The following is a 25,575-nucleotide window of genomic DNA, read 5'->3' as shown; positions in this document are numbered from 1 at the left end:
ACTGAAGAGGAGTGCCGGGCTGACCGATCGCAGCCGGCACCCCGCAGGAGGAGGCCAGAGGGGCAGGTGATGTCAGGCAGCCCAAAAAAAATGGCCGCCCGGCATCTGCCCTCGGGGCAGTAATGGGAGGCACAAAGCAACCGAATTCTCCCCCCGAGGAACTTAAAAGGTTGGCCACACTCAAAGCAGAAAAGTCACCCGGTCCGGATGGGATGCATCCTAGGAAGTAAGGGTGGACATTGCAGAGGCTCTGGCCACAATCAGCCAATCCTCCTTAGATATGAGGGTGGTGCCAGAGAACTGGAGGATTGCACATGTTACACCCTGTTTAACAATGGCAAGAGGGTTAAACCCGGCAACTACAGGCCAGTCGGCCTAGCGTCGGTGCTGGGGAAACCTTTACAGAGAATTAAGTGCGTGTGTGTGTGTAAAATAAGTGGTCAGCATGTGTGTGCCTGTGACCCTGTCACGTCCTCATACTGAATTATTGTGTTTTAAGGGACCGCCCTATCTCCCTCTCATGGACTTTCTCAAACTGGGAGATGGAATCCAAGGAGGCAGCTCAGAAATTGCAGAGTGAGGTGAAGGAGACATGAGAGTGGGCAGAACAATGGGAGGCAGTTTATTACAAACAGCACATCGGATGGAAAATGGGCAACACACATCCATGAATGTGACTGAAATAGCAACAGATGAATCTGCAAGAGACCCAGGGTCTGAGTAGAATCAGAGAATGATACAGCACAGGAGGCCATTCGGCCCACCGTGCCTGTGCCGGCTCCTTGAAAGAGCTCTCCAGTTAGTCCCACTCCCCCCCTGCTCTTTCCCCACAGCCCTGCAAATTTTTACTTTTCAAGTATTTATCAAATTCCCTTTCGAAAGTTACTGTTGAATCTGCTTCCACTGCCCTTTCAGGCAGCGCATTCCAGATCACAACAACTCGCTGCGTAAAAACATGTCTCCTCATCTCCCCCTCTGGTTAATTTGCCCACAACTAATACATACTCACAGAAACACAGACATTCATGTGCACATGTGTACACACATACACCCAACACACGTCAGTCACTATAGACATACACTGACCACTCACTCCGGGGTTTTACATAGGATTACATGGGATATACGGCACAGAAACAGGCCACTCGGCATTTATGCTCCACTCGAGCCTCCTCCCATCTTTCCCCATCTAACTCTATCAGTATAACCCTCTATTCCCTTCTCCCTCATATGTTGATCCAGCCTCCCCTTAAATGCATCGATACTATTCACCTCAACCACTCCCTGTGGCAGCGAGTTCCACATTCTCACCACTCTCTGGGTAAAGAAGTTTCTCCTGAATTCCCTATTGGATTTCTTGGTGACTATCTTATATTGATGGCCTCTAGTTTTGCTCTTCCCCACAAGTGGAAACATTCTCTCTGTATCCACTCTATCAAAACCTTTCATCATTTTAAAGCCCTCTATTAGGTCACCCCTCAGCCTTCTCTTTTCAAGCGAACAAAGACCCAGCCTGTTCATCCTTTCCTGATATGTATACCCTCGCATTTCTGGTATCATCCTTGTGAATCTTCTCTGCACCCTCTCCAGTGCCTCTATACCCTTTTTATATTGGGGCAGAAATTCGGGTCGGGGGCTTGCCGCGCGTGCAAGCCCCCGATCTGCACTTACCCGACGCGCCTGCCGTTCGCCTCCAGGGACGCCTGGAATTCCTTTTTGAAACAGAAGAATCCCGGGCAGCGTCTGACGTCACGCCGCCCAGGAGTGCAGCCAGCGCGAAGCCTGGAGCGCGCTGTGCCACTGAGACACGCCCCTTGAGGTCTCACTTTAATAGGACACGCCCCCAATGTTTCTCACAAGCTGAAAAGCATTTTTACATGCAGAGCAGCATTTCAAATAGGTTTTTGGTATTTTTATGAAGCTTTTGGTAACTTTTATAAACTTTTAAAAATGTTTACATTATTTTGAAGAATCTGAAGTAGTTTTAAACAGAATTAAAGCAATTTAAAGACTTTTAAAAGCCCTGAAAGAAATTTTTTCATTCCATTTATTTATTTAGCAACGTCGTCGTCATACGTGTCTTCACACTGTTCCCTTTGGGGAACTGTATGAAGTGGTGGAAGGATTTATGGCCGTGATTAACGCTCATTCCGTGACCGTAACCATCTTTGAACCAGCCATTAGGGTGCTTAGTCCTATGGCGGGAGGGTTTTACGGGCTCCCACAAGCTATACAAGGAGGGGGGGCCACCCACACCCACGGACGCAAATATCCCACTGGATGTCAACCCAGAATTTAGAGCCGGAGCTCCGACTCCACTTGCCGGGACTGTCTGGAGCGGGGTTCGAAACCCTACCCCGTCTGGCCCAGCGGCGGGGATCCTACCGCTACGCCAAAGGCCCAATCCGATTAGCAACGTGAAATGGCTGGAATGAGCACAATTCACGGCATTAAAAGAACTCACAATTGAACTGATGATGACCTCAGCAATCTCCTCAATGAGGTGGAGGCGCAGCGCCTGCTCATCATTGGTAATGAGAAGTCAAAGGCACTGCAAAAAGGACAGATGATAGCTTGGTCTTTCAAGTGGCAGCATAGGGCTCCAGTCACGGGGAGGGAAAAGGCGCAGGAAACGTATGGGTGTCACCTTTTGCGCGGAGTGGGCCTTTTGCGTAGCGGTAAGCATCCCCGCCGCTGGGCCAGAAGGAGTAGGGTTTCGAACACCGCTCCAGACAGTCCCGGCAAGTGGAGTTGGAGCTCCAACTATAAATTCTGGGTGGACATCCAGCGGGATACTTGCGTCCGCGGGTGTGGGTGGCCCCCCCCCCTCAGATGGGTTGTGGGAGCCCGTAAAACCCTCACGCCATAGGACTAACCACCCTAATGGCTGGTATGAAGATGGTTATGGTCACGGAAGGAGCGTTAACGTGGCCAGAAATCCTTCCACCACTTCATACAGTTCCCGAAAGGGAACAGTGTGAGGATACGTACGACGATGACCTCTTGCGCAATGCACCTCCTTGGACCCTCAGTCGCAGATGCGAGGGGGCAAATCGTGCAATTGTTAAATTTTTCATTTTATTGACATGTAAAATGTTGGCCCAGTAATTCCGTTCCAAACGCGTGAGTACGGTCGGGGTACTCACGCGTCTGGCCGGAGGAAATGCCGGTTTTCAGCATGCACAGCGCATGCGGGGAAAACCGGCATTTCCTGTCCTCTGAACGAAGGGGTTCAGAGGCAGAACGCGTGCGACTGCACAGGCAGCGCGTGCGCAGTAAAATTCGCCGCTTTCATTCATGCTTTCAGTGAGGTTAAGTCCTTACAACTTACACATGAAAAAAGCATGAGTACAGTTGCTCCAGAGGCTGCGGAGGAAGATATATTTTATCGTGGAGCTTCTGAAAGGCAATATTTTTGTTTGGGAAAGGGAGGAAAGTTATTTTAAGAAATGCTGAGGTAAGTTTTAAAGTTTATTTTTGTTTTTTAATATGGGTTTTCAGTACTGTAGGTAGAAGGAGCAATTGTGGCTGTGTGAATTGAATTTGCTGTGTTTATTAAATGTGAAAATGACTCCAACATTTTTAAGAAAGAAACTTTTCATCAGTAATATATTCTTAAGTAATTATGTATGTATGTCTGTATACATTCCTTTGCGTATATGTATGTATATATTCCTTTACTTATGTGTATGAATGTATGTATTTAATTATGACTTTCAGAGAAAGTAACTTATTGGAAAATCATAATTAAATACATACATTCATACACAAGTAAAGGAATATATACATATACGTAAAGGAATATATACGGACATACATACATAATTACTTAAAAGCATATATTACTGATGAAAAGTTTCTTTCTTAAAAATGTTGGAAATGTTACATTACTCATTTTAGAACAGTCATTTTCACATTTAATAAACACAGCAAATTCAATTCACACAGCCACAATTGCTCCTTCTACCTACAGTATTGAAAACCCGTTTAAAAAAAAAAAAATTAAACTTTAAAACTTACCTCATCATTTCTTAAAATAACTTTCCTCCCTTTCCCAAACAAAAATATTGCCTTTCAGAAGCTCCACGATAAAATATATCTTCCTCCGCAGCCTCTGGAGCAACTTTACACATGCTTTTTTCATGTGTAAGTTGTAAGGACTTAACCTCACTGAATCCATGAATGAAATCGACGACGTTCACTGCGCACGCGCTGCCTGTGCAGTCGCACGCGCTGTGCCTCTGAACCCCTTCGTTCAGAGGACAGGAAATGCCGGTTTTCCCCACATGTGCGGTGCATGCTGAACACGGGCATTTCCTCCGGCCAGACGCGTGAGTACCCCGACTGTACTCACGTGTTTGGAACGGAATTACTGGGCCAATATGGCGACCACAACTGTATGCAATACTCTAAGTGTGGTCTAACCAAGGTTCGATACAAGTTTAGCATAACTTCCCTACTTTTCAATTCAATCTCTCTAGAAATAAACCTGGTTTGCTTTTTTATGGGCTTGTTAACCTGTGTCGCTACTTTCAGTGATTTGTGTATTTTCTTGAATCATAGAATGGTTACAGCACAGAAGGAGGCCATTCGGCCCGTCAAGCCCGTGCCGGCTCTCTGCGAGAGCACTTCAGCTAGTCCCACTCCCCCGCCCTTTCCCCATTGCCTGCAATTTTTTTTCCTTCAGGTACTTATCCAACTCCCTTTTGAAAGCCATGATTGAATCTGCCTCCACCACCCTTTCAGGCAGTGAATTCCAGATCCTAACCACTCGCTGCGTAAAAAAGTTTTTCCTCATGTCGCCTTTGGTTCTTTTGTCAATCACCTTAAATCTGTGTCCTCTGGTTCTCGACCCTTCCACCAATGGGAACAGTTTCTCTTTATCTACTCTGTCTAGACCCCTCATGATTTTGAACACCTCTATCAAACCTCCTCTCAACCTTCTCTGCTCCAAGGAGAACAACCCCAGCTTCTTCAGTCTATCCATGTAACTGAAGTCCCTCATCCCTGGAATCATTCTCGTAAATCTTTTCTGCACCCTCTCTAAGGCCTTCCTAAAGTGCGGTGCCCAGAATTGGACACAATACTCCAGTTGAGGCCGAACCAGTGTTTTATAAAGGTTCATCATAACTTCCTTGCTTTTGTACTCTGTGCCTCTATTTATGAAGCCCAGGATCCTGTATGCTTTTTTAACCGCTTTCTCAACCTGTCCTGCCACCTTCAATGATCTCGAGATCCCTTTGTTCTTCTACCCCACTTAGATTCGTCTTTTCCAAGTAATGGGTGACATTCCATTTATCTGTGTTGAACTTCATTTGCTAATTATATGCCCATTCTTCAAGTTAATTAATGTCCTTCTGTAATTTGTTGCAGTCCTTCTCAGTATTGACTATCCCCCCCAATTTGGTGCATCCGCAAATTTAGAAATTGTGTTTTTGATTCCAAAGCCTAAATCCTTAATATAAATTGTGAACAACAGTCTTGTGGAACACCACTTCCCACCTTCTGCCACTGTGAATAGTTACCCTTTACCCCTGTTCTCTGTATTCTGTCTTGAAGCCAGCAATCCATTCTGCTACTTGTCCCCTGACTCCACATTCTTTGACGTTATTCATTAGTCTATTATCAAAGTTCTTTTGAAAATGTAGATAAATTACATCTACTGCATTACCCTTGTCTACTCTCTCTGTTACCTCTTCAAAAAATTCAATGAGGTTGGTCAAGCAAGACTTTCCCTTTTGGCATCCATGCTGACTATTCATTATTATATTTTTGGTTTCTAGATGTTCTTTTATTTTCTCCTTTAGTATGGATTCCAATATTTTTCCTACCACCGATGTTAAGCCGACTGGCCTATAATTCCCTAGACATGGGGATGCTTAGAGTGGATAAGTTGCCTGGTGCAGATGGCTTGCATTCCAGATTGCTAAGGGAATTGGGGGAGGAGATAGCGGAAGGGCTTGCCATAATTTTCCAATCTTCCCTAGATGCGGAGGAGGTGCCTGAGGATTGGAAAGTGGTAAATGTGACACCATTATTCAAGAAAGGGTTTAAGGACAATCCTAGTAACTACAGGCCGGTCAGTTTAACATCAGTGGTGGGTAAAGTTTTAGAAACAATAATCAAAGAAAAAATTAATGGGCACTTGGAGAGGTTTAAGCTAATTAAGGAGAGCCAACATGGATTTGTAAAAGGCAGATCGTGTTTGACTAATCTAATTGAATTTTTTGATGAAGTAACAGGGAGGATCGATGAAGGGAATGCAATGGATGTTGTCTACATGGATTTTAAGAAGGCGTTTGACATACCACATAGAAGGCTGGTTAACAAAATTGAGGCTCATGGAATAGGTGGGTCAGTGGCAGCTTGGATAAGGAATTGGCTTAAAAATAGAAAACAGCGAGTTGTGGCAAATGGCTGTTTTTCAGACTGGAGGATGGTAGACAGTGGTGTTCCCCAAGGGTCAGTGCTGGGGCCACTGCTTTTTTTGATATATATAAATGACCTGGATATTGGAATACAGAGTAGAATTTCAAAATTTACCGATGACACCAAACTTGGGGGTGTGGCAAACAGTCCGGATGATATCAATCGACTGCAACAGGACATAGAAAGGCTAGCAGAATGGGCAGACAAGTGGCAGATGAAATTTAATATAGAGAAGTGTGAGGTGATGCATTTTGGCAGAAGGAACAGGGAGAGGCAATATACACTTAATGGCACAGTTTTAAAGAGTGTGCAGGGACAGAGGGACCTGGGAGTTGATGTGCACAGGTCCCTGAGGTGGCAGGACATATTGAGAGAGTGGTTAACAAAGCATATGGGATCTTGGGCTTCATAAATAGAGGTATTGAGTACAAAAGTAGAGAAGTTATGCTGAACCTTTATAAAGTACTGGTTAGGCCACAACCGGAGTATTGCGTCCAGTTCTGGTCACCACACTTTAGGAAGGATGTGAAGACCCTTGAGAGGGTGCAGAGGAGATTTATCAGAATTGTTCCGGGGATGGGGGATCTTAGCTACAAGGACAGGTTGGAGAAGCTGGATTTGTTTTCATTAGAGCGAAGGAGGTTGCGGGGTGATTTGATAGAGGTGTACAAGAATTTTCAAAACTGAGATGAAGAGGAACTACTTCACTCAGAGGGTGGTAGGTCCATGGAATATGCTGCCCCAAAAAGCTGTAGAAGCTACATCATTACATAAATTTAAAACAGAAATAGACAGTTTCCTAGAAGTAAAGGGAATTAAGGGTTACGGGGAGCGGGCAGGAATTTGGACATGAGTCTAGGTTCGGATCGGTCATGGCCCTGTGGGTAGCGGAGCGGGCCCAGGGGCCGTGTAGCCTGATCCTGCTCCTATTTCGTGTGTCTAATTCTGTTAGATCCAGGAGATGGTTCTGTGATAGTGGATTGGCGGTTAGCCATGATCAGATCAGCCATGATCTTATTGAATGGCGGAGCAGGCTCGAGGGGCCGATTGGCCTACTCCTGCTCCTATTTCTTATGTTCTAATTAGACGGGTTTGGATAGGCTAGATGGGGAAAGGCTGTTCCCACTAGTTGATGGTACAAGGACTAGGGGTCACAGATTTAAGGTTCTGGGCAAGAGATACAGGGGGGATGTGAGGAAAAACTTTCTTACGCAGCGAGTGGTGAGGACCCGGAACTCGCTGCCGACGGAAGTGGTGGAAGCGGAGACACTCAATGTTTTCAAGGGGAGACTGGATAGGCACTTGAGGGAAATAAACTTGTAGGGCTACGGGGATAGAGCGGGGGAATGGGACTGACTGGATTACACTACAGAGAGCCAGCACGGACTTGATGGGCCGAATGGCCTCCTTCTGTGCCATTATGTCTCTATGACTCTATGACTCCCCTGCTGTCTATGTACTTAATGTATGCTTCTTTCCTTACCCTCAATTATTCCTTTATGTCTTTATTCCTCCATGGAGTCTCATTATTGTTTAGTTTGTTCTTTCCTTTCAGCGGAATAAATTTTTCCTGGACTCTGTTGAACACCGTTTTAAATGTTTCCCATTGCTGTTCTACATTGTTGTTTGCTAATATTGTTGTCCATTTTATTTTCGCAAGTTCTATTTTCAGCCCCTCAAAATCAGCTTTCTCCAATGTATTATCCTGGTTTTCATCACTTATGTCCTTCTCAATTATCATCTTAAAGTGTATTATATTATGGTCACTATTGCCTAGATGGTCCCCTACTTTTACTTCTCTTATCTGCTCTGGTTCATTCCCCATTACTAGGTCCAATAGCAAATCCTCCCTTGCTGGGCTTTTTACATATTGGGTTAGAGAGGAGTCCTGTACACATTGTAGGAACTCCATTTCCTCATCCCCTTTACCTACCTCTTCTGACCAATTAATATCAGGGTAGTTGGAATCTCCCATGGTTATCATTCTATGTTTTTTACTCATTTCCCTAATTTGTTTGCATATCTCTTCCTCCACCTCCACTATTAGGTGGTCTGCAGACTACGCCTATTAGTGTGATTGATCCTTTATTATCTTTTATCTCTATCCATATGGATTCTATTTTTGTCTTGCTGATAGCTGCGTCACTTTTTTCTACTGCCATTATATTATCCCTAATAAGTACAGCTACTCCAACTCCCCTTTTTCCCTCCCGATCTTTTCTAAATCTGTTATACCTGGCAATGTTTAATTCCCAGTCCTGATTTTTCTGTAGCCATGTCTCAGTAATCCCTATTATGTCTGGTTCCTTCCAACGCACGATTGCTTCCAGTTTCCGTTTTATTACAGACACTGTGTGCATTGCTGTACAGACAGTTTAACTCATTTTTACTAGCAGTTCCTCTCAGTTTATTGTTAACCATCTTTTTAAACTGCTGTTCTATAACTCTATTTATTCCCTGGCTATCAATGTCCCCCCCTTACTTTACTCTTTCCTATGCTCTCCTTTCATGTTTTGTTTATATTTAGGCTTGTTTCATTTCTTTACATCCCTCCCTGTTCTTACTAGTTTAAAGCCTTTGCCACCTCTCTATTTACCCTTTCCGCTAGGACACTGGTCCCATCCTGTCCCGCCCCATCGGTACAGCTCCTCCCTGTCCCATGAAAAGGAACCCCTCTTTCCTAGACCAGCACTTTAGCCACATGTTAATTCTCCTGATCTGACTGCTTCTTTGCCAATTTGTCCGTGGTTTGGGAAATAATCCAGAGATTATTACCCTCGAGGTCATGCTTTTTCATTTCACTCCCAGCTCCTGATACTCCCTGAGCAGGATCTCCTCCCTGCTCCTACCTATGTCGTTTGTTCTGACATGGACCATGACAACTGGATTTACCCCCTCCCTTTCCAAATTCCTCTCCAGCCGCCTCGAGATATCCCTTACCCTGGCACCAGGTAGGCAACACACCCTTCGGGATTCTCGTTCATGGCTACAGAGGGCGTTATCTATCCCCCTAATTATAGAGTCCCCTATTACTACCACACTTCTATTCTGCTTCCCCCCCCCCCCCCACCACACCACACCCCCGGACAGCCTTGGTCTGCATTGTGTCTGTCCTCCCCGCAGTCTTTCTCCTTGTCCTCACAGGTAGCGAGCACATCGTACCTGTTGGACGGGACCAGTGTCTACGGGACCTCCTTCTCAACCTCTCCGCTAGACGTCTCCCTACAGTCACACCCTCCCCTTCCTGAGCCTGCGCTTTCCTCTGGGGTGTGACTGTATTCTGGATAAAACTGTCCAGAAATCCACCCCCCTGCCTTATGTTTCGGAGTGTCTCTAACTCACACTCCAGCTCAATGACTGTGAGCCAGAGACATTCCCTGCAGATGTGGGAATCCGGGACAGTCTCGCTGTCCACAGACTCCCACATACTACAGCCCCGACACACAGCCTGCCCTGCCATCTCGAGTCTTCTTCATTTATTTACTTATTAATAGCCTGAACTAATTCAATTAGTTAAAGTTTTTATTCAAATGGGGTGTTTATCTCACCTTCGGAATAGCACCTGGCCAGATGCGGATTGATCCGTAGTTTAAGAGGGATCGGACAGTGCGTTCGGGTTCATGCTCTAGTTTGTAAGCTACGGCCTGCAATGCCTTGTGCATGGGTGCATTCCCACCGTAGTCCATGCGGTTAACGTCGATGCCCTTGTGGAGGAGCAGATCCACCACCCTGTAGTTGGCTGTGCGACAGGCCAGGTGCAGCGCAGACTGCTTCTCCTCATCCAGCGCCATCACACTGGCTCCCTTCTCTATCAGCTGCTTGCATACCCGGTAATATCTCTCCACATCCTCCTTGCTGTGGGACTGTGCACACACACAGTGCAGTGGGGACTGACCACAGTCATTCATCCTGTTGATGGAAGCTCCATAGCCAAGGTACAAGTCCACGTGCTCCTCCAGGCCGAACCTGGCTGCGATGTGAAGGGCTGTGTCATCCTTGTCCTCTGTCCGACTGTTAACGTGGCCACCAAACTCCAATAAATGCTTCGCACATCTGTCAACAACAGCTGCAGTTACACAACCGCAGCCAATCACAGCTCATCAAACTCATCCTACCACAGCCAATCACAGCTCACCAAACACAACAGCCAATCACAGCTCACCAAACACAACAGCCAATCACAGCTCATCAAACACAACAGCCAATCACAGCTCACCAAACACAACAGCAAATCAAAGCTCAGCAAACACAACAGCCAATCACAGCTCAGCAAACACAACAGCCAATCACAGCTCACCAAACACAACAGCCAATCACAGCTCATCAAACACAACAGCCAATCACAGCTCAGCAAACACAACAGCCAATCACAGCTCATCAAACACAACAGCCAATCACAGCTCATCAAACACAACAGCCAATCACAGCTCAGCAAACACAACAGCCAATCACAGCTCAGCAAACACAACAGTCAATCACAGCTCACCAAACACAACAGCCAATCACAGCTCAGCAAACACAACAGCTAATCACAGCTCATCAAACACAACAGCCAATCACAGCTCACCAAACACAACAGCAAATCAAAGCTCAGCAAACACAACAGCCAATCACAGCTCAGCAAACACAACAGCCAATCACAGCTCAGCAAACACAACAGCCAATCACAGCTCACCAAACACAACAGCTAATCACAGCTCACCAAACACAACAGCCAATCACAGCTCACCAAACACAACAGCTAATCACAGCTCACCAAACACAACAGTTTTTAAAAAAAGGTATTTTTCTGCCAGACTTGCAGTTTGTACAATTAAGCATTTTGGAACTGGGCATTTCATTGGTGATTCTTCTATTTTTATGTTACTTGCAGGATAAAGAGGACGAAAGGAGGCCGAGAGGTCAGACAGCACCAGAGGCAGGTCATAGCCTGGTCCTACCATGCAGCCGTATCAAAGAGAAAGACATTGGCAGGAAACTGCTTTTGCCGGCTGCACTTCACCGGGGAGGCAATGGCAGAATCGTGCCGTTAGCTGGAGTCTGAGCTCCAGCACAGGGTCGGCACGGCTGGTGTCTGTCGCTGGGCTATTGTGTGATTGGCTCATCCCAAGATGCACAGGGGACATCAGCAGCTTCAATCAATCTGCAGTGAGCAGACGTATCAAGCAGGCGATTGCTGCCCTGTTCACAGGGGAAACAACCTCATCACTTTCCCCCTGGCCAGCTGGCCGCAGAATGCCAGGGTTGTGGAACCTGTTTCAGATAGCAGGCGTCCCGATGACTCGACGGACCCAGCATTAATTCCCACGCCCTTCACGAGCCACAGCGCCTCCCTGTAAAATCAGGTGGTGGCAGGAGAGAAATGCGATCCATGGGTGGTGAGTTGGTGCAGAGGCCAGTGTTGGTGAGGATTCATTTGGTCCATGTGTGGTGGGTGTGTGGTGAGGATTGGGTGGACGGGGCACTTCGCTGAAGGTGTTAACAGCGAGCATCAGCCGTTCGGCTCTTAACTGCCTACGAGCTGGTTCTACAGGAATCTCCTCTGCCTCCATGTCTTTGCCTTGCTCAACTCCTGGCTGTGGGAGGAGTCCTCCTGCCTTACCTTCTCTGTGTTCTTGACCATCCAAATAGGATCATGTCAATGAAGACCCATTATTAGGCAGCAGCCATGGCACCTTCATTTTAAGATGGTCTTTGGGCGCCGTGAGGACTTGATGGGGAAGGAAGTCTGAAAGGGTCTAGGAGATGAAAGTTTGCCTCTGACACAAAGAGCAGTGGAATGAAGATACTACAAAACACTCTGAACCAATACCTGCGGAGAACAGGCGATCAACGCATCATTGGAGTTAGGAGAGGTTAGATGTTTCCTGGCAGGAGAGGGGCCCATGGCTGAAGAAGTCCAGCATGAACTGCTGAAGGAGTCGGTTTGATTGGTCCAAAGGAAGTGGTTTGATTGGCCCAATGGAAAGGGTTTGATTGGCCCAATGGAAAGGGTTTGATTGGCCCAATGGAAAGGGTTTGATTGGCCCAATGGAAAGGGTTTGATTGGCCCAATGGAAAGGGTTTGATTGGCCCAATGGAAAGGGTTTGATTGGCCCAATGGAAAGGGATTGATTGGCCCAATGGAAAGGGTTTGATTGGTCCAAAGGAAAGGGTTTGATTGGCTCAATGGAAAGGGTTTGATTGGCCCAATGGAAAGGGTTTGATTGGTCCAAAGGAAAGGGTTTGATTGGCTCAATGGAAAGGGTTTGATTGGCCCAATGGAAAGGGTTTGATTGGCCCAAAGGAAAGGGTTTGATTGGTCCAAAGGAAAGGGTTTGATTGGCTCAATGGAAAGGGTTTGATTGGCCCAATGGAAAGGGTTTGATTGGCCCAAAGGAAAGGGTTTGATTGGCTCAATGGAAAGGGTTTGATTGGCCCAATGGAAAGGGTTTGATTGGCCCAAAGGAAAGCTTTTCTTGTTCCAAACTTTCTTCTGCTCTTGAAAGACTCCCAAAGGATAATCTTCCCAACTCGCCTTCCCTGTACTGGAGTTTATCACCTCTCGCAGAGAAAGCTTACTGCAAGGATTCTGGAGATGAGCAGAGGTGGAGTGGGGTGTAACCATCCTCGGAGAAGGCGTTTGGATTTGCCCCATAGGACAGGAGCAGCCGCACACATTCCGCCTGCGCATTTTCACACGCCTCATGCATCGCAGTCTTCCCCCCTGGTGCGAAGTCTACCTCCGCTCCGCAAGTCAGCAGGTGCTTGAGACAGTTGACATAGCCCCGGCTGGATGTGATCTGCAGTGGGGTGGTGAACTCCTGTTTGTAACAGAGGGACCAGATCCCTGCAGGAAGAAGAAGCAACAGGCTGTTTATTTGTAGTGGGTAAGGGCTGCTGCATTGCGGTGTCAGTCTCACTCAGTGCCATGTCTGGCCTCGTGCTGAACATCTAATTGCTAGTGCAGGAACTTGTATCCCGGTCAACACTTTACCAAAATGATCTCTTTCTCAATCAATTCCTTCCCACAGACTGTGTACCCCAAACTGTACGTAGGACATATACACACCACAGACTGTGTACCCCAAACTGTACGTAGGACACATACACACCACAGACTGTGTACCCCAAACTGTACGTAGGACATATACACACCACAGACTGTGTACCCCAAACTGTATGTAGGACATATACACACCACAGACTGTGTACCCCAAACTGTACGTAGGACATATACACACCACAGACTGTGTACCCCAAACTGTACGTAGGACATATACACACCACAGACTGTGTACCCCAAACTGTACGTAGGACATATACACACCACAGACTGTGTACCCCAAACTGTATGTAGGACATATACACACCACAGACTGTGTACCCCAAACTGTACGTAGGACATATACACACCACAGACTGTGTACCCCAAACTGTACGTAGGACATATACACACCACAGACTGTGTACCCCAAACTGTACGTAGGACATATACACACCACAGACTGTGTACCCCAAACTGTACGTAGGACATATACACACCCCTGTGCTCGCTGACCTACATTGGCTCCCGGTTAAAAATTCCAGTAGATTAGTCGAGCACGATTTACCTTTTGTAAATCCATGTTGACTTTGTCCTCCCTCCTCACAACTGTAATTGTTTCTTTAATCAATACTCCGACCCCCCCTCCATTTTTATCCCCCCTCTATCTCGTCTGAAAACCCTGTAACCAGGAACGTTGAGCTGCCAGTCCTGCCCTTCTTTCAGTCATGTCTCAGTAATAGCTTTAATATCATACTCCCACGTGCTTATCTGTGCCCTCAGCTTTATTCCCTAGACTCCTTACATTGAAGTATATACCATTTAGCACTGCCAAACTCCCTTGTTGTCTATTTTATAGCCTTTGCGTCTTTTCAAAATTTTCATCCTTGTTTTCAAATCCCTCCATGGCCTCGCCCCTCCCTATCTCTGTAATCTCCTCCAGCCCTACAACCCTCTGAGATATCTGCGCTCCTCTAATTCTGCCCTCTTGAGCATCCCTGATTATAATCACTCAACCATTGGCGGCCGTGCCTTCAGCTGCCTGGGCCCTAAGCTCTGGAATTCCCTGCCTAAACCTCTCTGCCTCTCTACCTCTCTTACCTCCTTTTAGACGCAAAGGCTATAAAATAGACAACAAGGGAGTTTGGCAGTGCTAAATGGTATATACTTCAACGCAAGGAGTCTAGGGAATAAAGCTGAGGGCACAGATAGGCACGTGGGAGTATGATATTAAAGCTATTACTGAGACATGACTGAAAGGAGGGCAGGACTGGCAGCTCAACGTTCCTGGTTACAGGGTTTTCAGACGAGATAGAGGGGGGATAAAAATGGAGGGGGGGTCGGAGTATTGATTAAAGAAACAATTACAGTTGTGAGGAGGGAGGACAAAGTCAACATGGGTTTACAAAAGGTAAATCGTGCTCGACTAATCTACTGGAATTTTTTGAGGATGTAACTGGTAAAATAGATAAGGGAGAACCAGTGGATGTGGTGTATTTGAACTTTCAGAAGGCTTTCGATAAGGTCCCGCATAAGAGATTAGCGTGCAAAATTAAGGCACATGGGATTGGGGGCAAGGTATTGACTTGGATAGAGAACTGGTTGGCAGACAGAAAGCAAAGAGTTGGAATAAACAGGTCTTTTTCCGAGTGGCAGGCAGTGACTAGTGGGGTACCGCAGGGATCGGTCCTAGGACCCCAGCTATTCACAATGGCCCAGAAATTCGGGTCGAGGGCTTCCTGCGGGTGCAAGCCCCCGATCTGCACTTACCTTGCTCGCCGGCCGTTGAGCTGTAGGGCCCGTGGAATTCCGATCCGGGGCCTGGTCCAGCTGCCGGCGCGCAGTGCTTGCCTATCCCAGGGGTGTAGTTAGTTCATAAGAACATAAGAACATAAGAAATAGGAGCAGGAGTAGGCCATACGGCCCCTCGGGCCTGCTCCGCCATTCAATAAGATCACGGCTGATCCGAACCTAGACTCACGTCCACTTCCCTGCCCTCTTCCCGTAACCCCTAATTCCCTTATCTGCTAGGAAAATGTCTATCTCCATTTTAAATTTATTTAATGTTGCAGCTTCCACAGCTCTCTGGGGTAGCAAATTCCATAGATTTACTACCCTCTGAGTGAAGAAGTTTCTCCTCATCTCAGTTTTGAAAGGGCAGCCCCTTATTCTTAGATTATGCCCCCTAGTTCTAGTCTCACCCATCAGTGGAAACATCCTCACCGCATCCACCCGATCAAGCCCCCTCACAATCTTATATGTTTCGATAAGATCGCCTCTCATTCTTCTGAACTCCATTGAGTAGAGTCCCAACCTACTCAACCTTTCCTCATATGTCAACCCCCTCATCTCTGGAATCAACCGAGTGAACCTTCTCTGAACCGCCTCGAGAGCAAGTATATCCTTTCTTAAATATGGAAACCAAAACTGCACGCAGTATTCCAGGTGTGGCCTCACCAGTACCCTGTATAACTGCAGCAAGACTTCCCTGTTTTTATACTCCATCCCCCTTGCAATAAAAGCCAAGATTCCATTGGCCTTCCTGATCACCTGCTGCACCTGCATACTAACTTTTTGTGTTTCATGCACCAGGACCCCCAGATCCCTTTGTACTGTAGCACTTTGCAATTTCTCTCCATTTAGATAATAACTTGCTCTTTGATTTTTTCTGTCAAAGTGCATAACCTCACACTTTCCAACATTATATTGCATCTGCGTCCCCTGGGATCACGTGGGCCACGGGCAGCCAATCGGAGCAGGGAATGTACCATTCAGAAGCCTGACAGGAAGTGCTGTCAAGACTTATAAATACTACGGCCCCAAAATAGCACTAAACCTTCAAATAAATTTTTTAAAAAATCACATTTTTTAAATAAACTATCAATTACATTAAATAACTATTTTAAACAATAATTTAAATTTTTGAAAAAAATAATTTTATATTCTAACGTGGCTAAAAATAAACTTACCTTGCTTTAACGTATTTAAAAATAATAAAGCTGTGGAAAAAATGTTTTAATTTTAATTAATTCACCACTTAGCAGTTCGGGGGAGAGCAGCAGCAGCGGAGGTGAGCCCGGTATAAAAACCGGCGCCAAGGCAGAGGCCCGACCAGTTCGGGGGAGAGCAGCAGCAGCGGAGGTGAGCCCGGTATAAAAACCGGCGCCAAGGCAGAGGCCCGACCAGTTCGGGGGAGAGCAGCAGCAGCGGAGGTGAGCCCGGTATAAAAACCGGCGCCAAGGCAGAGGCCCGACCAGTTCGGGGGAGAGCAGCAGCAGCGGAGGTGAGCCCGGTATAAAAACCGGCGCCAAGGCAGAGGCCCGACCAGTTCGGGGGAGAGCAGCAGCAGCGGAGGTGAGCCCGGTATAAAAACCGGCGCCAAGGCAGAGGCCCGACCAGTTCGGGGGAGAGCAGCAGCAGCGGAGGTGAGCCCGGTATAAAAACCGGCGCCAAGGCAGAGGCCCGACCAGTTCGGGGGAGAGCAGCAGCAGCGGAGGTGAGCCCGGTATAAAAACCGGCGCCAAGGCAGAGGCCCGACCAGTTCGGGGGAGAGCAGCAGCAGCGGAGGTGAGCCCGGTATAAAAACCGGCGCCAAGGCAGAGGCCCGACCAGTTCGGGGGAGAGCAGCAGCAGCGGAGGTGAGCCCGGTATAAAAACCGGCGCCAAGGCAGAGGCCCGACCAGTTCGGGGGAGAGCAGCAGCAGCGGAGGTGAGCCCGGTATAAAAACCGGCGCCAAGGCAGAGGCCCGACCAGTTCGGGGGAGAGCAGCAGCAGCGGAGGTGAGCCCAGTATAAAAACCGGCGCCAAGGCAGAGGCCCGACCAGTTCGGGGGAGAGCAGCAGCAGCGGAGGTGAGCCCAGTATAAAAACCGGCGCCAAGGCAGAGGCCCGACCAGTTCGGGGGAGAGCAGCAGCAGCGGAGGTGAGCCCAGTATAAAAACCGGCGCCAAGGCAGAGGCCCGACCAGTTCGGGGGAGAGCAGCAGCAGCGGAGGTGAGCCCAGTATAAAAACCGGCGCCAAGGCAGAGGCCCGACCAGTTCGGGGGAGAGCAGCAGCAGCGGAGGTGAGCCCAGTATAAAAACCGGCGCCAAGGCAGAGGCACACCAAATCAACAGCAGAGGAGAGAGGTAAAAAGTAATCCAAGTGTGACGTCACCAGGGAGCAGGTAAGTGATTGGTTGGTGAGTATTTCTCTCTTTTCAATACAAGCTTGAATTCTGTGGTGTTACATTTCTGTGGTGTAGTGGGGACAGTTGGTAAATAAAGCGCCCTAGAGTATACCTGTAACTGGGGTATTGAATAAATTTTTTAATTAATTAAAGGAGTAATTCATGGGAGGAGAGCTCAGACCCGTGTTCTGCTCCTCTTGCTCCATGTGGGAAATCAGGGAAGCTGCCAGTGTCCCTGACGACCATGTGTGCGGGAAATGCATCCAGCTGCAGCTACTTGCAGACCGCATTGCGGCGCTCGAGCTGCAGGTGGATGAATTTTGGAGCATGCGCGATGCTGAGAGGCTCGTGGATAGCACGTTTAGCGAGTTGTTCACGCCTCAGGGCAGGGCAGCACAGGGGGTGACCATCAGGCGGAGCAACAGAGGCAGGCAGGTAGTGCAGGGAACCCCTGCGGGCATCCCCCTTTCAAACAAGTATACCGCTTTGGATACTGTTGAGGGGGATGACTCACCAGGGGAAGGCAGCAGCAGCCAACTTCCTGGCACTGGGGGTGCTCCTGCTGCCCAGGAAGGGGGGAAAAAGAGTGGGAGAGCAATAGTGGTAGGGGATTCTATAGTAAGGGGAACAGATAGGCGTTTCTGTGGCCGTAGACGTGAATCCAGGATGGTTTGTTGCCTCCCTGGTGCCAGGGTCAAGGATGTCACTGAGCGGCTGCAGGGCATTCTGGAGGGGGAGGGTGAACAGCCAATGGTCGTGGTCCACATTGGTACCAACGACATAGGTAAAAAGAGGGATGAGGTCCTGCATCAAGAATTTAGGGAGCTAGGTAACAGATTAAAGAGCAGGACCTCAAAGGTTGTAATCTCTGGATTACTCCCAGTGCCACGTGCTAGTAAGTATAGGAATGGGAGGATAGAGCAGATGAATGCGTGGCTAAAGAGTTGGTGTAGGGGGGAGGGTTTTACTTTCCTGGATCACTGGGCCTGCTTCTGGGAAAGGTGGGACTTGTACAAGTCGGACGGGTTGCACCTGAACCAGAGCGGGACAAATATCCTTGCGGGGAGGTTTGCTAGCACTGTTGGGGGGGGTTTAAACTAACTTGGCAGGGGGATGGGATACAGAGGGGAGCTGAAATAGGGGGGGATGTGCTGCCAATTATAGAGAAAAAAACAAGTCAGCTTGGTAGACAGGGCAAATATATAAGGGCAAGGCTGGATGGCATCTATTTTAATGCAAGGAGTCTTGCGAATAAGGTGGATGAACTGAAGGTGTTGATAAACACATGGGAGTATGATATTGTTGCTATCACGGAGACATGGTTGAGGGAAGGGCAAGACTGGCAGCTCAATATTCCGGGGTACAGAATCTTCAGGCGAGACAGAGGGGGAGGTATAAGAGGAGGGGGTGTCGCAATATTAATTAAGGAGTCAATTACTGCAGTAAGGAGGGATGATATATTAGCAGGGTCCTCTAATGAGGCCATATGGGTGGAGCTTAAAAACAAAAAGGGGGCAAGCACTTTGCTGGGAGTGTACTATAGGCCTCCAAACAGTCAGGGGGAGATAGAGGAACAGATATGTAGGCAAATCTCAGAGAAATGTGCAAATAATAGGGTAATAATAATGGGGGATTTCAACTTCCCCAATATTAACTGGGATAGTCAGAGTGTGAAAGGCTCAGAGGGTGTAGAATTCTTAAAGTGCATCCAGGAGAGCTTTTTGAGCCAGCATGTAGAAAGTCCTACAAGAGAGGGGGCGGTACTGGACCTAATTCTAGGGAATGTGGCCGGCCAAGTGGAAAAAGTGCTAGTAGGTGAGCACTTTGGTGATAGTGACCATAATATGGTAAGATTTAAGGTGGCCATGGAAAAGGACAGGGATGGGCCGGAAATAAAGGTTCTAAATTGGGGGAAGGCCGATTTTAATAGGATAAGGCAGGATCTGGCCAAAATGGACTGGGATCAGCTACTTGTAGGAAAATCCGCATCGGAGCAATGGGAGGCTTTCAGAAGGGAGATTGAGATCATACAATGGCAACATGTTCCCGTAAAGGTCAAGGGTGGTTCCAAAAACCACAGGGAACCTTGGATGTCAGGGGATATACGAGAATGGATTAGGAAAAAAAGGAGGGCTTTTGGTAGATACAAAAGGCTAAAGACGGAGGAAGCCCTAGAGGAGTACAAAAAGTGCAGGGGGATACTTAAAAAAGAAATTAGGAGATCAAGGAGGGGCCATGAAATAACACTGGCAAGCAAAATAAAGGAAAATCCGAAGATGTTTTATAAGTATTGATATGCCTATCAATTAGTCCAATAAAAGGCGACGAGTTAAGAACGTAACTGAAGGTTTTTATTGGCTAAATAACAGAGCCCACCCTCGTGGGTGATCCGATCCAACAGGGAGGAATACTAGCCAGTCAGCTACCTTTATACCTGGGCAGGTAATGGGCGGAGTCGGAGGTGGTCAGCCCAGGTATAACAGTGCGACAAGAGGCGACCTCGTGTAGTGATGTGACAGTGAGAACAGTGAGAACAATATACAGTGATAACTATAACAGTGGTTTACCACATTCACCCCTTGTTTAGATTAGAGTCCGGCGGGGTGAAGTGTATTACCAGCTCTGGTATGTCAGTCTGTCCGGAGGCTTCGTTAGCCTCTCCGATCGTCGCAGCGGCGGTGTTACATTATCCGGTGTTAAAGCTGGTGTCTGCGTAGTCGGCAAAGGCTCGTGGGGTTCCGGCATGCCGTCTACCTCGGCTGGACTCGGGGGGTTGGGAGGGGGGGGTGAGGGTGCGAGGTCTCGTAAGGAGACAGTGTCCTCCCGTCCGTCTGGGTAAGCCACATAGGCGTACTGGGGGTTGGCGTGCAGGAGGTTCACCTTCTCGACCAGGGGGTCCGTTTTATGGGCCCTCACGTGCTTTCGCAGCAAGACGGGTCCCGGAGAGGTCAGCCAGGTTGGTAGGGTGGTTCCCGTAGTCGACTTCCTGGGGAAGACAAACATTCGAGCATGGGGGGTGGTGTTAATGGCAGTGCAAAGTAGTGACCGGATGGAGTGCAGCGCAATCGGGAGGACCTCTTGCCAGCGGGAGGTTGGGAGGCCCTTAGACTTTAAGGCTAAGAGGGTGGCCTTCCATACCGTCGCGTTCTCTCTTTCCACCTGGCCGTTCCCTCGGGGGTTGTAGCTGGTGGTCCTGCTTGCTGCAATACCCCTCTCCAATAGGAACTGACGGAGTTCCTCGCTCATGAAGGAGGCGCCCCGGTCACTATGTATATAGTTCGGGAACCCGAACAAGGCGAAGAGTTTGTTCAGGCATTTAATGACCGTGTTACTGGTCATGTCTGGGCAGGGGAAGGCAAAGGGGAAACGGGAGTACTCATCAACGATGTTGAGGAAGTACACATTACGGTCGGATGACGGTAGGGGCCCCTTGAAGTCGATGCTCAGACGCTCGAAGGGGCGGGTGGCCTTGATCAGGCTTGCTCTGTCCGGCTTATAGAAGTGCGGTTTGCACTCAGCACAGATCTGGCAGTTCCTGGTCATGGTCCTGACCTCCTCGATGGAGTATGGCAGGTTGCGGGCCTTAATGAAATGGTAGAGTCTGGTGACTCCGGGGTGGCAGAGGTCATTGTGGAGGGCCTGAAGTCTATCACTTTGCGCGCTGGCGCATGTAATGCGTGAAAGAGCATCAGGGGGGTCGTTCAGTTTACCGGGCCGGTACAAGATCTCATAATCATAGGTGGAAAGCTCGATTCTCCACCTCAAGATTTTGTCGTTCTTGATCTTGCCCCTCAGCTTGTTATTAAACATGAAGGCAACCGAGCGTTGGTCGGTGAGGAGGGTAAATCGTTTGCCTGCCAAGTAGTGCCTCCAGCGCCGTACTGCCTCCACAATTGCCTGGGCTTCCTTCTCGACCGACGAGTGTCGGGTCTCGGGGCCCTGTAGGGTCCTTGAGAAGAAGGCTACCGGCCTACCCTCCTGGTTAAGGGTAGCGGCTAGGGCGAAGTCGGATGCATCGCTCTCCACTTGGAAGGGGATTGACTCATCCACTGCGTGCATTGTGGCCTTGGCTATGTCTCCCTTAATGAGGGAGAAGGCCGCGCACGCCTCTTCCGTGAGGGGGAAGGATGTGGTTTTCAGGAGGGGTCTGGCTTTGTCCGCATAATTGGGTACCCATTGGGCATAGTAGGCGAAAAGCCCCAGGGTTCTCCTAAGTGCTTTTGGACAGTGGGGGAGGGGTAGCTCCATGAGGGGGCGAATTCTTTCGGGGTCGGGGCCGATGACTCCGTTCTCTACTACACAGCCAAGGATGGCAAGGCGCGCTGTGTTAAACACGCATTTCTCCTTATTGTAGGTGAGGTTCAGCCGTTGGGCCGTACGGAGGAATTTCTCCAGATTCACGTCATGGTCCTGCCGGTTGCGGCCGCAGATGGTGACGTTATCGAGATAGGGGAAAGTGGCCTGTAGTCCGTTCTGGTCAACCATCCGGTCCATCTCCCGTTGGAAAACCGAGACCCCGTTGGTGACACCAAAGGGGACCCTAAGGAATTGGTAGAGGCGGCCATTCGCCTCGAAGGCGGTGTACTGGCTGTCCTCCGGGCTGATGGGGAGTTGGTGGTAGGCCGACTTGAGGTCGATGGTCGAGAATACGCGGTATTGTGCAATCTCATTGACCATGTCCGATATGCGGGGGAGGGGGTATGCGTCCAGCTGGGTGTATCTGTTTATGGTCTGGCTGTAGTCGATAACCAGGCGATTTTTGTCGCCGGTCTTGACTACCACCACCTGGGCACGCCAGGGGCTGCTGCTCCCCTCAATAATGCCCTCTTTCAGGAGTCGCTGCACCTCAGAGCTAATGAAGGCTCTGTCCCCAGCGCTGTACCGCCTGCTCTTAGTAGCGACAGGTTTGCAGTCGGGGGTGAGGTTAGCGAACAGGGAAGGTGGCGGTACCTTGAGGGTGGATAGGCTGCAGGTGTTACGCGGTGGGCGGTTTAACTTTCGCTGGTTGTCGACTGTGAGTGGGGGGAGGGGTCCACCGTATGCTAGGGTTACACTTTGGAGGTGGGATTGGAAGTCCAGCCCTAGTATGACGGCAGCGCACAGCTGGGGGAGTACGAGGAGTTTAAAATTTTTATACTCTGTCCCTTTAACCGACAATGTCACGACACAGTAGCCGCTGATGTCTGTGGCGTGCGACCTCGATGCCATCGAGATGCGGCTGCGCGTTGGCAGGACGGGGAGGGAGTAGTGGCTCACCGTGTCTGGGTGGATGAAGCTCTCCGTGCTTCCGCTGTCGAACAGGCAGGTCGTGGCGTGGCCGTTGACTTTGATGTCCATCATTGAGCTGGCCAGGTGGTGCGGGCGGGCTTGATCCAGGGTCACGGAAGCTAGGGTGTAGATGAGCGCGTCGTTGTCATGACAAGATGGCGGCGAAGATGGCGGCCCCCGTAGTTCACATGAGGCTCTGTTTAAATCGTTTGCCCCGCACAAAGATGGCCGCCCCTGCTGTTCCCATGAGGCTCTGCAGGCTTCGGCTGCCCCGCACAAAGATGGCCGCCCCTGGTTTTCCCATGAGGCTCTGCAGGCTTCGGCTGCCCCGCACAAAGATGGCCGCCCCCAGGGTTCGCATGAGGCACTGCTGGCTTCTGAGGATTTGCTTCTGCAGGCCTTGGAGAAGTGGCCTTTCTTGAGGCAGGTTTTGCAGGTCGAGTTTTTGGCTGGGCAGCGCGACCTCGGATGCTTCTGCTGGCCGCAAAAGAAGCAGCCAGCGGCCCGATCGGGGTTGCCTGATGTCGGGGCCGGTACCGGGGCTAGCGGGCCCGGTCGGATCCGTGATGCAGATGCTGAGGTAGGTCCCGGGGGCAGCGCTGTGAAGGGTGGTGGGGTGGGGGTCGGGCCCGAGTCCCAGGGTCACGAATAGTACCTGGCAAACGCTTCCTGGTCTTGCTGGGTGGCCTCTAGGGTGAGGGCGAGGGCTTCGGCCTTGTCCAGGTCTATGTCCTTAGCTTCAAGCAGTCTTTGCCGTGTGTAGTCGGAACGTAGGCCTCTCACCAAGGCGTCGCGGACATTGTCTTCCATGTTCGCAGTAGCCGTCACCGCTTTAAAGTCACAGTTCCTGCCGAGTTGTCTCAGCGCTCGTGAAAATTCAGCTATCGATTCTCCTGGCTGTTGCTGGCGAGATCTTAAGAGATGCCTAGTGTACATGTAGTTTACCGGGCTCCGGTACTGCTGTTTCAGTAGGTTGATGGCGTCGTCGTACGTAGTCATGTCCTGGATGAGTGTATATACTCTCGGGCTCGCTTGGGCTTTCAGGACTCTTAGTTTGGATCTCTGAGGGACGACGGCTTCCTCCAGGTACGATTCGAAGCAGTCCAGCCAGTGTTTGAAGTCGTTGGCTGAGTTTGGTGCCTGTGGGTTTAGATCCAGGTATGGTGGTTTCAAGGCTTGCAGCCAAGCCGGCTGGTGTGGCCCGTTGTCTGGAGGCTGCTGTTGCTGTGCTGCTGGGTGAGCTCCTTGCTGTTGCTGTTCATTATCAGACATCTTTAAAATTTAGCCAATAAAATTGATATGCCTATCAATTAGTCCAATAAAAGGCGACGAGTTAAGAACGTAACTGAAGGTTTTTATTGGCTAAATAACAGAGCCCACCCTCGTGGGTGATCCGATCCAACAGGGAGGAATACTAGCCAGTCAGCTACCTTTATACCTGGGCAGGTAATGGGCGGAGTCGGAGGTGGTCAGCCCAGGTATAACAGTGCGACAAGAGGCGACCTCGTGTAGTGATGTGACAGTGAGAACAGTGAGAACAATATACAGTGATAACTATAACAGTGGTTTACCACAAGTATATTAAGGGTAAGAGGATAACTAGGGAAAAAATAGGGCCCATTAGGGACAAAAGTGGCAATCTGTGTGTGGAGCCGGAAGATGTAGGAGGGGTTCTAAATGAATTTTTTGCATCTGTTTTCACTATGGAGAAGGACGATGTAGACATAGAAATAGGGCGGGGGGACTGTGATATGCTCGAACATATTAACATCGAGCGGGAGGAGGTATTGGCGGTTTTAGCTGGCCTAAAAATGGATAAATCCCCAGGCCCGGATGAAATGTATCCCAGGCTGCTGTGTGAGGCAAAGGAGGAGATTGCGGGGGCTCTAACACATATATTCAGGACCTCTCTGGCCACAGGGGATGTGCCAGAGGACTGGAGAACCGCTAATGTAGTACCATTATTCAAGAAGGGTAGTAGGGAAAAACCGGGGAACTACAGGCCAGTGAGCCTAACATCAGTGGTAGGAAAATTATTGGAAAAAATCCTGAGGGACAAAATTTGTCTCCACTTGGAGAGGCAAGGATTAATCAGGGATAGTCAACATGGCTTTGTCAAGGGAAGATCATGTCTGACTAATTTGATTGAATTTTTTGAGGGGGTGACTAGGTGTGTGGATGAGGGTAACGCAGTGGATGTGGTATACATGGATTTCAGTAAGGCCTTCGATAAAGTCCCGCACAGGAGACTGGTCAAGAAGGTAAGAGCCCATGGAATCCAGGGTGCCTTGGCACATTGGATACAAAACTGGCTTAGTGGCAGAAGGCAGAGGGTGATGGTCGAAGGTTGTTTTTGTGACTGGAAGCCTGTGGCCAGTGGGGTACCACAGGGATCGGTGCTGGGTCCCTTGCTGTTTGTGGTCTACATTAATGACTTGGATATGAATGTAAAGGGTATGATCAGTAAGTTCGCGGATGATACAAAAATTGGTAGGGTGGTGAATAGCGAGGAGGGTAGCCTCAGTCTGCAGGACGATATAGATGGGTTGGTCAGATGGGCGGAACAGTGGCAAATGGAATTTAACCCGGAAAAGTGCGAGGTGATGCACTTTGGGGGGACTAACAAGGCAAAGGAATACACAATGAATGGAAAGACCCTAGGCAAGACGGAGGGTCAGAGGGATC

At 49.0% G+C, this 25,575-nt stretch overlaps 1 protein-coding gene across 5 annotated transcripts in view; it reads right to left on the bottom strand.

Moving 5' to 3' along the window:
* asb10 (ankyrin repeat and SOCS box containing 10) overlaps positions 1-25,575 on the bottom strand; it is a 57,280-nt gene that overhangs the window by 13,790 nt on the left and 17,915 nt on the right. For all 5 annotated transcript variants that reach the window (XR_015078944.1, XR_015078945.1, XM_085992169.1 and 2 more), the window contains 2 exons: positions 12,991-13,258; positions 9,978-10,482 (listed from right to left, as the gene is read on the bottom strand). Coding sequence is in view for 3 of the 5 variants with exons in the window: in XM_085992169.1 (XP_085848295.1) it covers positions 9,978-10,482; positions 12,991-13,258 (773 nt within the window). In the remaining 2 variants the exon portion in view is untranslated. The remainder of the gene's footprint in view (positions 1-9,977; positions 10,483-12,990; positions 13,259-25,575) is intronic.

This window comes from Somniosus microcephalus, chromosome 7 (genome assembly GCF_052327205.1).
Source record: "Somniosus microcephalus isolate GS21.2 chromosome 7, FLI_Smic_1.0, whole genome shotgun sequence".
NCBI lineage: Eukaryota > Metazoa > Chordata > Chondrichthyes > Squaliformes > Somniosidae > Somniosus > Somniosus microcephalus.
Note: the sequence above shows the minus strand (reverse complement) of the source record. Positions and strands in the feature narration are given on the sequence as shown.